The sequence below is a fragment of the Sporothrix brasiliensis genome (assembly GCF_000820605.1).
Source record: "Sporothrix brasiliensis 5110 chromosome Unknown Cont18, whole genome shotgun sequence".
In the NCBI taxonomy this organism is placed as follows: Eukaryota; Fungi; Ascomycota; class Sordariomycetes; order Ophiostomatales; family Ophiostomataceae; genus Sporothrix; species Sporothrix brasiliensis.
In genome coordinates this window covers 2,380,685-2,393,410 of record NW_024467137.1, presented here as the reverse complement: position 1 = coordinate 2,393,410, position 12,726 = coordinate 2,380,685, and the positions used below count along the sequence as shown (strand labels likewise).

At 56.2% G+C, this 12,726-nt stretch overlaps 6 protein-coding genes across 6 annotated transcripts; 2 read left to right on the top strand and 4 right to left on the bottom strand.

Moving 5' to 3' along the window:
* Positions 1 to 389: 389 nt before the first annotated feature.
* Positions 390 to 3,286, bottom strand: SPBR_01304 (N-acetyl-gamma-glutamyl-phosphate reductase; the record flags this gene model as incomplete). The annotated part of the gene is made up of 2 exons (XM_040759615.1): positions 390 to 445; positions 502 to 3,286. The coding sequence occupies 2 exons, from the start codon at positions 3,284 to 3,286 to the stop codon at positions 390 to 392; spliced, it is 2,841 nt and encodes a 946-aa protein (XP_040619639.1).
* Positions 3,287 to 5,147: 1,861 nt separating this feature from the next.
* Positions 5,148 to 5,640, bottom strand: SPBR_02091 (vesicle-associated membrane protein 4; the record flags this gene model as incomplete). The annotated part of the gene is made up of 2 exons (XM_040760400.1): positions 5,148 to 5,399; positions 5,623 to 5,640. The coding sequence occupies 2 exons, from the start codon at positions 5,638 to 5,640 to the stop codon at positions 5,148 to 5,150; spliced, it is 270 nt and encodes an 89-aa protein (XP_040619638.1).
* An 86-nt stretch (positions 5,641 to 5,726) lies between these two features.
* On the bottom strand, positions 5,727 to 6,116 carry SPBR_09097 (uncharacterized protein; the record flags this gene model as incomplete). The annotated part of the gene is made up of 2 exons (XM_040767223.1): positions 5,727 to 5,837; positions 6,018 to 6,116. The coding sequence occupies 2 exons, from the start codon at positions 6,114 to 6,116 to the stop codon at positions 5,727 to 5,729; spliced, it is 210 nt and encodes a 69-aa protein (XP_040619637.1).
* Positions 6,117 to 8,087: 1,971 nt separating this feature from the next.
* On the bottom strand, positions 8,088 to 9,427 carry SPBR_01734 (lipoic acid synthetase; the record flags this gene model as incomplete). Its single annotated transcript, XM_040760044.1, has 2 exons — positions 8,088 to 9,224; positions 9,305 to 9,427. The coding sequence occupies 2 exons, from the start codon at positions 9,425 to 9,427 to the stop codon at positions 8,088 to 8,090; spliced, it is 1,260 nt and encodes a 419-aa protein (XP_040619636.1).
* Positions 9,428 to 9,942: 515 nt separating this feature from the next.
* Positions 9,943 to 10,429, top strand: SPBR_02093 (mitochondrial 40S ribosomal protein MRP2; the record flags this gene model as incomplete). Its single annotated transcript, XM_040760402.1, has 3 exons — positions 9,943 to 10,058; positions 10,133 to 10,304; positions 10,385 to 10,429. The coding sequence occupies 3 exons, from the start codon at positions 9,943 to 9,945 to the stop codon at positions 10,427 to 10,429; spliced, it is 333 nt and encodes a 110-aa protein (XP_040619635.1).
* Positions 10,430 to 11,103: 674 nt separating this feature from the next.
* SPBR_01637 (mitochondrial 40S ribosomal protein mrp2) lies at positions 11,104 to 12,646 on the top strand (the record flags this gene model as incomplete). Its single annotated transcript, XM_040759947.1, has 3 exons — positions 11,104 to 11,171; positions 11,232 to 11,347; positions 11,415 to 12,646. 3 exons carry the CDS (start codon positions 11,104 to 11,106, stop codon positions 12,644 to 12,646), a joined length of 1,416 nt encoding a protein of 471 aa, XP_040619634.1.
* Between the last annotated feature and the right edge of the window lie 80 nt (positions 12,647 to 12,726).

Here is a 12,726-nt window from a genome sequence, read left to right as displayed (position 1 = left end):
TTCGGGCAGAGGTATGTACGACACAACTCAGCATCATAAGCGACGTACTTTGTGGTCCTTTATATCGAAAGATACCAAAGGATACTAAATGAAATACATCATCGGCGGGGGAATTATTAACTGAAATTAAATAAAATGGAACTCCATGCAGCGTATAAAAAAAACATAAATCCTACCACGCCCCTCCGTCCGTCATTTCCATGTATTGTTTTGTTTTAAAAGGTTCCATCCCAACAGACGTGACAATATGAAAATAGAAAGACAAAAGCATGGCACATGTATACAATTGCTCTCCTTGACGGATATCGTTTTACTTTTTGGTATATCGTTGCTTACGCGCACACGCGCTTGTCTTTCGCTATCGTGGCTCTAGATGGTCGTGTCGTCGTCTACATCACCGGGATGCCCTCAAACTCGTTGTAGCCGAGGGCCAGGTTCATGTTTTCTAAAAAGGTCAGCAAGCGTTGTGTATATTGCAGTCAGAACGAGATAAAAACTTACGCAAACATTGCGTAGCGGCACCCTTCAGCAGGTTGTCGATCGTTACGCAGACAACAACGTGCCGGCCCGACGAGTGCACCGCAAAACCACCAATCTCGACACCGTGCTTGCCGCTGATTGACTTGACCAGTGGCGCCTCTCCGACCACCTTAACCAGCTTCTCGCCAGCGTAGCGGTCCTGGTAGATTTGCCGAATGTCGCGTGACGTGATGGCCGTCTTCAACGGGATGTGGATGGTGTGATGGATGCCCTGGAACCAGACGGCCACGTGGGGCGTGAACGCCACGTTGCAGCCAAGCTGGTAGCTAATCTCGCGCTCGTGGATGTGGTCCGTCAGGCTGTAGGGAATCAGGTTGTTCGTCAGCAGCTCAACGTCGTTCTTGGGCGACGGCTTGGTGCCCGCGCCCGAGTAGCCGCTGACGCCGAAGATGACGGGCGTGCCGCTGAGATTGTCGAGCAAGGGCGCAATGCCCAGCTGAGCAGCTGTCGCGTAGCAGCCCGGGTTCGAGATGAGGCTGGCGTTCTGGATCTCGCCGCGCTTGACCAGCTCAGGCAGACCGTACGTCCACGTCTTGTCGAAACGGTAGTCGGCCGACAGATCGACAATCACGCTCTTGTCCGCACCGGCGGTGTCGCGGCGCGCCTCCTGGATGGCGTCCACAAACGGCTTGCACACACCGTTGGGCAGAGCCATCACCCAGCAGTCGACCTCGTTGCGGCTCTCCATCTCGCGGATGTCCTCGGGGCTCAGGTTTTCGTACGTAATCGCGCTCTTATCGTAGCCCTTGAGCTCCTGGCCCGCCAGCTCTCGCGAGCTGACGTGCGTCAGGTCCAGGTGCGGGTGCGCGTTCAGCAGCGCAATCAGCGCCTGGCCCGTGTAACCACGAGCGCCGATCAGGGCAACGCGGGCTGCTCGGTTGTTGGTGGCGTTTTTCTTGCCAAGTGGCGGGTTGGGGTTCGTCGTGTCCTCGTCGATGCGGTTCGCCCGTGACGTGTGGAAGGCAGCGGCGGTAGTACGGCGACTGAAGAAGCGGGAAGAGGAGAAGGTCGAGAAGGAAGAGACGGAAGAGGAGGCGGTGGCGGGGCGGCGGGCGGCAGTAGAAAAGGCGCGGGCCTGCTGCTGTTGCAGGGGAGAAGACCGCTGGAAGGCGGCGTTGGTGGCGGCCTTGACTGCGGCCGCCGCACCGCCGTCGCTGCCGGCACGCTCGGCGGCGCGCTGCAGACGAGCCTCGAGGTTCGCATCGCCCAGCATGGAGCGGCCGTGCTCAGAGAAGTCCTTCATGACCTGGACAATCTCGTCGCCGTCCTCGACACCGTACCAGAAAAGCACATTGCCGTTGCGGGCGACGCTGCCGTCGGCCTTGTCAAAGAACCAGGTCAGGTTCTCATCATTCTCGTTGACAGTCCAGATCAGCTTGGGGAAGTCCTTGCGGATGGCCGTGAAGATGTTCTCGGCGACATTGCCCAGCCAGCCAGACTTGCTGATTGTCAGCGTGGCCAGAGTGGCAAATGGACGGTCGGCAGAGGGAGGGAAGGCAATAGCAAGAGCGTTCATCTGCTCGTCGTAGTAGGCGCGGAATGGGTTCTCGCGCAGGAACTCGACGTAGGTGTCCACGGTCTGGCGGGCGTTGGGGCCGTCGCGGTCACGCAGCAGGACCGTCTTGAGCTGCTCAATGTCGGAAAAGGCGGTGACATCGCTGGCCGAGGCCAGCTTGGTACCACGGCGAATCAAAGTGCCGGCACCGGAGTCGGTGAACAGCTCCTTGTGCAGGTCCTGGGGCCGGATGATGGCGACACTGGACTCGCGAGGCAGCGTATCGAGCAGATCCTTGATCTCCTTGATCTTGAGGCGCGTGCCGAACTTGCACCACGACTGGGCCATGTACCACTCAAACTCCTCGTCCAGGTTGATGGCCGAGATCTTACCACCCTCGCCGTCAAAGAGGCCGCCCTTCTCGGACAGGTAGACGACCTTGAGCGGCTCCAGAGCGCGAGCCAGCTCAGCAGCAGCAACGTCCGCATTGACGTTCAGCAGCTGTCCAGACTCGGTCCAGGCAAGCGAGGTCAGGACGGGCAGGAAGCGGTTGTTGATGGCGGCCTCGACGACGTCCGTGGCGACGCGGTTGACCTTGCCCACAAAGCCCCACTTCTCCTGGTTCAGGTAGTCGGCGTAGAAGACACCAGAGGTAATTGGGCGGGCGTGGATGCCGTAATCCTCGAGGCGCTGGGTGAACTTGAGGTTCTCCTCCATGAAAAGCTTGCGGGCGACGGCCAGCGTAGGGCCGTCGGTAACACGGATGCCCTCCTCAAACTGGGGCTCGATACCCGCATCCTCGAGCAGCTTGTTGAGCTGGGGACCAGCACCGTGGACAATAACCGGGTACAGGCCGACGTGATAGAGGAACGCCAGGCTGGCGCACAGCTCGTCGAGGTAGTCGGTCAGAATGGCACCGCCAACCTTGATGACAGCAAACTTCTGAGACGAGACAGACGTAAAGTGTGAGAGGTACTGCTGGGCCTCACGCTTGGAGCCAATGGAGCTGAGGGCCTGGATCATGAGACCACGGGTGCTGAGATCGGTCTGGCGGGTGGACGACGTCGAGAGGGCGCGGCGCTGAGATGAGGAGGTCGTCGAGGCAGTGGCAGCCTTGACGGTCGTCAGGGAAGAGCGCTTGATCGAGAGCGAGGAGTGTGAGCGGAGGGCAGCAGTCGGGACGGAGGACGGCCGGGATCGGACGCAGCGGCGGGCGCCCGCCCGGAGGGCAACAGTAGTAGTCGACAGCATGGTGGCCTAATCGAGAGCAGAGCGCACGCAATTAGGAGAGACTATACCAATTGTCAAGTGACAACCACAAAAGAGTCGAGGAGGAGGAAAAGGACGTAGGAGAAGACGGAGTGGGGGGCGACAGAGGAGGCGGAAATCCTCTGCCCTCTCGGCCGACTGGCAGCTCCGGTTGCTTGATGGCGGGCGGGGCTCGAGAAAGACGGGGGTGGAGCAGGAAGATGAAGGGGTCAGACAGTTGACGATGTCTGGCCAAAACAAAAGAAGAGGAGGAGGGAGGGAGGAAGAGGGAAGACCGGCGAGAAATAGGAGGAGGGAAACAGAAGGAAAGAGGAGCGGGATATTCAACCTCTAGCGGAAACAGGGCAGGAGGAGTCAATCGGTGGTGGGAAAGTGCGACCAGCAACCAGTGTGAAAAAAAGACCGGCCAGGCACATGAGCCACGACCACTACAGGTAAGGTGGAGGAGAGCGCCTGGGCGCGCCAAAGAGGGGCATTTGTCGTAGCGGTAAACCCAGTCATAGGTTATAATGGGGGCTAAAAAAAAAAAAAAAAAAAAAAAAAAAAAAGAAAAAAAAAAAAGAAATGCCCGCTTGAGTGAGAAAAATTCGATCAGGGTACAAAATCGGAGACCGATTTCGCTACGTTTTGGCGCATGACCTGTCACATGACTTCACTTTATACTTTTTATGTACAAAAGACGACAGTAACGATGTCTGTCGTCCATATGTCGAGAACAGCAGGCAAACGTGACGCAAACAAGCAAAAAGCCGCAAATGCGACGTAAAGTCACGTATCTTCTAAAAAAACATCGGCCGGAGGCGAAGTGGACACTGTTGCTTTCATAGAGCTTACAGCCGCCTCCACTTCATTCCGAAGTTTATCACAAGTATTAAGAAGTACTTGAGGCTGAAAGGGACTACCGAAGAGACAAATAGAAAACTCACGACAGATGAAAACAAGGCAGTTACTTGACCTACTCCGTGGACCACAATATCCAGGTGGGTGAAGCAGCGGCAGAAATATCCGTTGGTCCCCTCTGAGGCATCTTCATATCCCGAGCGGATCCTCCGTTATATGTCATATCACGGTCAACTTCTACGATCTTACGGCCACAGCGCAGAAAACAACAAGTGTGGTTAAAGGGCACAAGACGTACACGTAACGAATTTATTAATACGAGGGTAAACGCCTGTCGGCCATCATACATACAGAGTGTTGCCACTGCTGGATCGAGAAAGCAAGTCAAGGTTTGAGATGACAAGAACATTTCCTGGTGCGAGTCGCGACGCACCTCATCTCTCCAAAACTCAACCTCCAAGACCAAGTAGTGGTAAACATAAAAGCAAAACTAGTGTGTTGATGACAAGATAACAAACCGACCGAAACCGACCATGATAGAACGGGGGTGTTGAGCATAAGGCACAGAATAACTAGTGAAAACCGTACAAGACGTACGAAACAAACAAAACCAAGACAACCCAGAAGATACCAGAGATTGAAATTGGGTAGAGGGGCGAGCTGCTCCTTTTTTATTCCCGGCTCCCGTAGTTGCAGTCTTTCCAACGCTCAGTAAAAGATATAACAAAAAAGGCAATTATCATTCGTGATGAGGCGTGACCGTCCAGAACCAGCTTCCATGTCGCCAATCATGCAGCCGGCGATGATGTCCTTGGAGCAGATTGTGAAAATCCGTTCGTTGGGTTGGAACGCAGTTCGTCGCCGATGCCGTCACAAACGGTCTACTGCTGGAGGGCGGACAGGGGGTATCGAAGCAGCAAAGCCTTTGCGACGAGACGATCGACACATGGAAGAGGGCGGAGACGGTGTCGAAAACGAAAAGCACAAGTAATTATGGAAACATTTACTTGCGCGTAGCGACGACTGCCGGGACAACGATGACCAGGATGAGAATGATGATACCAGCAATCAGGCACATGCGCATCTTCATGTCCTTCCACCACATCTGCTTGCGCACGCGGTTGGCGCCGCGGCGGAAGCCCTGGGCAGAGACGGCCAGGTTGTCAGTCTTGTCTTGCAGGGCATCGAGGCGCTCACCACGCTGGGAGACCTTGTTGATGTTGTCGCGCATCACACCGACGGTGTCGTCGATTTGCTACACCGAGTTAGCAGTCATTCTAAGTGTGTTATTAAGCAGTATGCGACGACATAGGCTTGTCAAAGAGGCCGCTTCGCGGGCAGGTAGTCGCTGTGGATCGCAAAAGTGCTTTGCGCACGGTCCATGTTGTCGTTGTGAGAGAGTTGCCAACGCGAGAAGGAGCGACGTATTAAAATTCATCAAAGCCATTGCTCGCCATCGCCATCGCCATCATACCGACGTCGAAAATCATCTCCATCTCGAAAGGTCGGCGTTCCCGGGCCTGGCGGCATCATCGCGGATGCATCGGTTCACCAGGCATCAGCATTTCGCTAGCTCGGCGGCTCATTCCGTGAACTCCGACGGTGCAGCCAAGTCCACGAACGCGGGTCGTGCGGAAAGCTTCGAAACGCCAGTCCCAGCAAGCAGCTTCATCAACGGCGACACGTATGCGAACTGGTTTGGGAGAGCGTGTGGTATGAATTGTTCGGCAAAGGTCGTGGCCCGGATCGATGGTGTTGCCGCACATGTTGCTTCCGCACGTCACCACGCACTTGGATTCCAGATAATGCGAGCAGCCTCATTTGACAAGTCCCACCGAGAATCACAATCGAAAAGAAACATGAAAGAACCTACCGCTTGCAGCGCCTGTGTCCGCGATCCACCACCAGCGCCTTGTGCGGGAGCGGCCTCGCCGCTGGGGATGTAGGGGTCATAGGGGGCGTCCTCGGGCATCTTGTGTGGTTTTGGTGTGTGGGTGTGGGAGAATTAAGAGTGGGAGAGGCCGATGAACAAGGTCGAAAAAGCGAAGTCGGTAGAATAGATGTAGGCGAGAGCGATGCAAAGATGCGAAAACAGAGTTGCGATGTATTTTGGTTGGATCGGGGAGAGAATAGAATACGAAAGGAGAGAAAGGGAAAGGAGGAAGTGGACAGGAGAAGAGAACCAGGAAGAGGGAAAGTGGAAGGAATGACAGAAGGAAGGTACGGGAGTACAAATGGAGACGCCAGGGAGGGTAGAGGACCCCAACAGCGAGAGAAACTTGTCAGAAACGGGGGCTTGGTGAGCGTGTGGGAGGGGCTGTAGCGCTGGAAGGGGCGTGAGTGTGGAGCCACAGAGTGATGCAACAGGGACGGATGGGCCCTGAAAAGATCTGTTCGCTGTCGCCGCGCCCGCCGCTGGAACTAAATGCTCTCGCCGCCGCCCGTTTTAGAAACAAGCATGAGTGGTTGGGGCGCTGGAAGGTCGCCCTGGCCTGGCCATTAGCGCCAAGTTTGGACAGGCTTCCAGCAACTGTGTATCTTACGACGTTGTAGGAAACTGGCAGGGACGACCTAGGCCAAGCGAAACCAAGCTCGGCCGGGCCATTTGCACCTTCCATGGACAGAGAGAGCGACTATTATGCTCGCACTTGGACGGTCAACTGGACAAACGGCAGCAGGTGCGAGTGAAGAAGATAAAGAGGTCGCCCGCGCCAGCCAGCCCCAGCCACAACCCATACGCGGCAAGTACCCACGCTAGTGCTGAGAGGCAGTTTTCTGTAGGAACGGCAACAGAAGGTACATTGCCAGTTTTCTGTTTCATCGCCTTCGCTAACAAGCTTTGCACGCGAGGCGATGGAAGGCTGGAAAGAACATTCTTTCAACGCCCTGGGGCGAAACACGGAAGAAGTCCAAGATTGAAAAGGAGCAAAAGAAGTCGCAAAACAGAGTACTCCGTAAGTGCAAGAATTCTCTGTGACGATACCAAGGTCTTGGAGCTGAAATTACAGCCGCCTATCTCACTCACTCTTACGAGGTGAGATTCCCCATACTCAGTAAAAAGTATTACATAGTCATGTCCTTTGGTCCCTTGGGCGTCGGCCCCGGTAAAATGCGGCAGAATCCAAAAGAACGATGAAACAAACCTGCAACGAAAACCAGCCAGCGACAGCACAGTCAAGACAGCAGCAAGACCGGCCCGGGCACGGGAGTGGAGGATGAGAAACCAGAAAGACAAATGGGTAGGGGAGAGGGAGGAAGTAGACAAATCGATTGGTGAATACGGCATGGCAACGGATGGCCGGGGTGTCGTGCAGTCGAGATAATCCCACGAGGCTTTAACAGGGGTTTGATACTTATATATTGGTGTGTTTTTGGTGGGATCACAAGTACCCAAATCTCCACTTAGTGACGAGGCTACATTCCGCATGAGATCTCTCCCAAAAGAATGCCGTTCGTCGGCTGGGTAGCTTGCATGCCAGACAGCTTTTCTGCGGACACTTATACCTGCAAGTACGACATACACGGCAGCTTCTTGAGCCGATTGCTTTCTTGTAGAGCCTTCACAGAGCGAACGGACAAATGTCTTCATGGGCGCAGATAAGGATCATCAAGAGATCACCAGGTGCATCGAGCAGCCAGAGCAAGATGACAATGTAAAGTTCACACTCAAACGTCAGTTGCCGGTGTGGTCATAAATCAATACGTGGTCATTTGGCAGTGTGTTGATATAGACAGGAATAATCGGATTCTTTGCGAATGATGTATAATATGAATTTGCGCCAGGCCTTCCAATCGTGAAAATACAAACGTAAATGTAAAACGAACATATAAACGTCAAGAGACAGAAAAATAAGAGAAACTGTTATTGGTTAACGGGCCACTGTCTGGTAGTGTTGAAACCAGAAGCAATATTATGGTGCATCTTAACACTTGAAAAGAGATTTTACAGCGTCTTCTCGTCCTCGAGCGCCGTGGCCGTAGCAGAAGGCGTGGCCGACAGGGACTGCACGCCACCCTGGCGCTTTCTCAGCACGTTCTCGATAAAGGCCTCGCCGGCCTTGTACGACGACCTCACCAACGGGCCGCTCGCGCAGTACAAGAAGCCCATGTCCAGCGCGCGCAGCCGCCACATTTCAAACTCGTCGGGCGTCACGTACCGCTCGACCTTGAGGTGGCGCTTCGTTGGCCGCATGTACTGCCCAAACGTAACAACATCCACGTTGGCCTTGCGCAGCTCCCGCAGCGCATCCCACACCTCGTCCTCCTGCTCGCCCAGACCCATCATGATGCTTGTCTTTGTGATCAGGCCGTTGGGCGTGTCCACGCCGCCGCCGCGCACCTCCTTGGCGTGCGCCAGCACCTTGAGGCTCTGCCGGAACGTCGCACGACGGTCGCGCACGTACGGCGTCAGGCCCTCGACCGTCTCAATGTTGTGTGCGTAGACGTCGAGTCCGCTCTCGGCCACAACCTGCACCATGTCGAGATCGCCGCGGAAGTCACCCGTGAGCGCCTCGACGAGCAGCGTCGACTTCTTGGCCTTGATCCGCCGGATCGTCTCGGCAAAGTGGTGCGCACCACCATCCGCCAGGTCGTCACGGTCGACGCTCGTCAGGACAACGTAGCCCAGGCCCCAGCGCGCGAGCGCCTCGGCCGTGTTCTCCGGCTCGTGCGGGTCCAGCGGTGCCGGGGCGCGGTTGGTCTTGACGCTGCAGAAACGGCAGCCGCGGGTGCAGGTATCGCCCATGAGCATAATGGTGGCCGTCGCCGCCGCCCGCGACGAGCCGCCCCAGCACTCGCTCAAGTTGGGACAGCGCGCCTCCTCGCAGACGGTGTGCAGCCCCAGACCACGCAGGTCACTCTTGATCTTCTTGAGGTTCTCATTGGATCCGGGGTTGGGGAGGTCGGTCTTGAGCCACGACGGCAGGCGTGTGACCTTCTTCTTGCGACCGGCGGGGCCGACCTCGACGGTCTGCAGTTCATAGGCAGCGTTGACAGATAGGGGCTCGTCTGGTGCGGGCCCGCCAACAAACGTGGCAAAGGACTCGACGGTCGTGTTTTTGAAGTATGTCGGCCTTGAGCGCTTGGTGACCCCGGCACCGACAGAAGAAGCAGAGGAGGAGGAGGGGGAGGAGGGGGAGGGGAGGAAGTCGTTGTTGATACTGCAGAGGCCGGCGGGTTTGCCTCAGTCGCAAAGGATCGACGGGCGGAGGCGGCGAGAGAGCGTGCCAATGACCGCCGGAGCGGCGTGCCAAAACGGTGCACCGCCGGCAACGTAGAAGCCATCGTGTCGTGTGTGTGTGATGATGATGCTGTGCAAAGTAAAGGCAAAAACAAAACGATGGTGCGGAAAACAATGTTGCCAGAAGAGGGTTCAGGGCAGGAGCGTTGACCGGCGACGACCGGACGAAATCGTTCCTTCCTGACAAGCTGACTGAAGTCAAATTTGTCATAGCGGAACACCGCCAAATGTCAGGAATTATTAAAGACTAACTGATTGGGCCTGGAACTGCCGCAAGTAGCCGCTACCGTACAGCGCCAATAAAGTCCTACGGAAGGGGCAGTGGAACCGTTGGGGGAAGGTGCTGGCGCGAACGGAGTCCGTTTATCTGCAGGGAGCATTTCGGCGGCTTTACTATGGAGCGCACGTGACCAAGCGACGAATTTTCGGGCGATTTTGAAAGCTCTCCACGCAGCTGAATCGCACGACAAGGCGACGAAGAAACGACAGCGAACGACGACATCCAGCACGAGGAGCCCACTCCCCATTTGAACTTGACGACTACAATTCCATCGCCACCATGGTCCGTCCTCCGTCTTTCGCGCCGAGGAAGTGCGACCTGGGCTGCTTCGTCAACATCCGCACCATTCGTGACGATACCAAGCGCCACTTCTTTATGCGTCACGAAGCCGAGAGGTGCGTCTCAGCCCTGGTCAATTGATGAGCCATCGCTGTGTTGTGCTCGTACTGACATACCTGCTCTCTTTCAGACAAGCTCTCCGCCATATCATCCGCAACACGACCCTGTCACCACGCACGCGCGCCGAGGCCCAGCTGCAGCTGACCCAGATGCACGTCTACACGCGTCCGACACAGATCCGCAACCGGTGCATCCTGGGCGGCAAGAGTCGTGGTATTCTGCGGGACTTTAAGCTGTCACGAGTGAGTGACCGTCGTTGTCATGGTCTTTGGCTAGAGAGAAGAGTCAGCCACTAACCAATCAGTTCAACTTCCGTTTGCAGGCACTGAGCGGCAACCTGCCGGGCGTGAGGAAGGCTAGCTGGTAGAGAGCCAGACGACGACGGCCATCGATGAGGAAACACAAAACGGCGGGAGGAAGGATACCGTGATACAGGAGGAAGAGCTGTACGATATGACAAACCGATGGCGTCGATGCTGCGATGGACGCATCGGAGCAAGTGGCAGTGCCTGCTCTGCGGACTGTATATAACTGCCGATACGTCCCCCGAAACATGATGAATATACGAACACAAGAAAAAATAAATATAAGAATCAGTGAAAAGCAGACTTTTGGCTTGGTTTGGTGGATCGTACGTCTGGCCCGTAAATATGAGATACCTGGTACCAGTGAGTGAGTCAACAATACGGACATGCTCGTCACTTTACGAAATACGCATCGCTGAGAGTCGCGTCAGTCTCTTCCAATCGACACATAGATTTTGGCAGTGTCTTATAACTTTTCATAACCTGCCTCCTTATATTCCGGAGTGCACCTGCCGGCTGGACAAACGACCACAATCACTCCGGGAAGGAACGACGGCCGTTTGCTCCTTCCTGTTCCTGCGCCTTCCGTCATTGATAGTCCCTGAACGTACGTCAAACATCGTCACTCCCTTCCCATAATACAACTTCAAAATTTCTCTTTTCTTCACATTCATTCACCGTCGTCAAACCGAGCACTAACCTTTAACGCACATCACCATCACATCGCATCTCAACGATGTTCCGCCGGCTGTGGACGGGCTTGCCCGACATGCCAAAATATCCGGTGGACATTGGCAAACTGGGGTACAGTACAACACAGAAAGTTTCTTCTTGCGTCTTTGGACGATGGCTAACAATCGACAGCTACTTTATCAACGAAGACGACGAGATTCGCAGCATCGAGGATCCCAAGTACTACTTCAAGTATTTTATCGACAAGAACACCTACTACAACGACTGTCACCGGTTTTCTTTCGACAGTAGGCCTCTCACTTTGCTTGAATAACGTACACCTGGGCCGCAACCTGAGCCTGTGCTGACCAACAGCTGCTGTCCAGAGAATCGTCCTCAATAGGCTCGCCGGCCTTGGCCTCCGCCCGGTGCGTCTGCCCCTGGGAGCCAGCGAAGACGATCCGCATTTGCTCGTGCTGGTGACCGAGGATCTGGCCACGGCCGACCGTGTGCTCCTCTTTGTCGGCGAGACCGCACAGGACCTGGGCATTCTGGCCCACCGCGTGGTCGGCGGGGGCGGCGGCATTGAGCAGGGCAGCGTCCTGTCCATGGTGCGGGCCGTCCGTGACGGCGGCATCTGCAACGACAAGCACGGACAGCCACCCGCCATGATCATTGCCAACCCGGGCGAGCTGTTCTGGTGGCCCGAGGCGCGGCGCGCACTGAGCTTGCCCGCTACCGCGGGCATGCCGCGGCCCAGTGCTGCCCACCTTGCCCCGCGCAAGTTTGCCGAGAACACGATCCCGGGCCACGAGGATGCCGACGCGCACGTTGCCAGCCTGTTCAAGGACCTTTTGACGTGTGGAGTGGAGGCGACGGAGCCGAGTCCCATGGCGAAGAGAAAGTCGGCCCCGCGCATCACAGCCATTGGCATTGCTGGCGGCGCCGACGCTCTCGAGGGGTTCCTCGACCACCCAGGCCACTGGCAGTGCTGGGGTCCGTATATGGACAGCCTGGTTGTGCTCGGCGGTCTGTACGAGGAGCACCACATCAAGACGGACGCGTTTCGGGCGTTTCTACGCCAGCGTGCGCGCGCGTACATTGCCAGCGAGGCGCCCGTGGACACACCGGTGGCTGGTCCCGACGGCAACGACCATGCGGCACGAGCGACACGGTACGGGTGCCCTGTGCACAGCGCGGGGACGTCGTGGCTGACCGAGCTCATGTTTATCGAAGCGCAGACGTCGATTCTGTCGTGGGGTGCGACGGTGGCGCGGGACCCGGCGTACATCAACCCGCAGATGGAGATTTCGTATGCGGAGACGATTTTAACCTCGGAGGACACGACGTGGGCTGGCTACAAAGACGAGGATGATGACGGCACCGTGCCCACGTGGAGCGAGCCCATGGACATGGACGGAAGCGGACACGGCGGCGGCGACGACGAAGATAAGGAGAACCAGGGCATGACGGGGCCTGCCAGGGGTGATGCTTTGGTGAGTGGTAGTGATGCCTGCGGTGTCGGTGGTATCACCGTCGTGAAGAGCGATGATGCCGTGAATGGAATCAAGGACAAGTTGGCGGAGGTCACCCTGAATGAAAAGTGAGAGAACGGGACGAGCACGGATCACGACAAAGGGAGGCATGTATCAAAAAGCATTTATCAAGAGATGTTACTTTGAGGGGT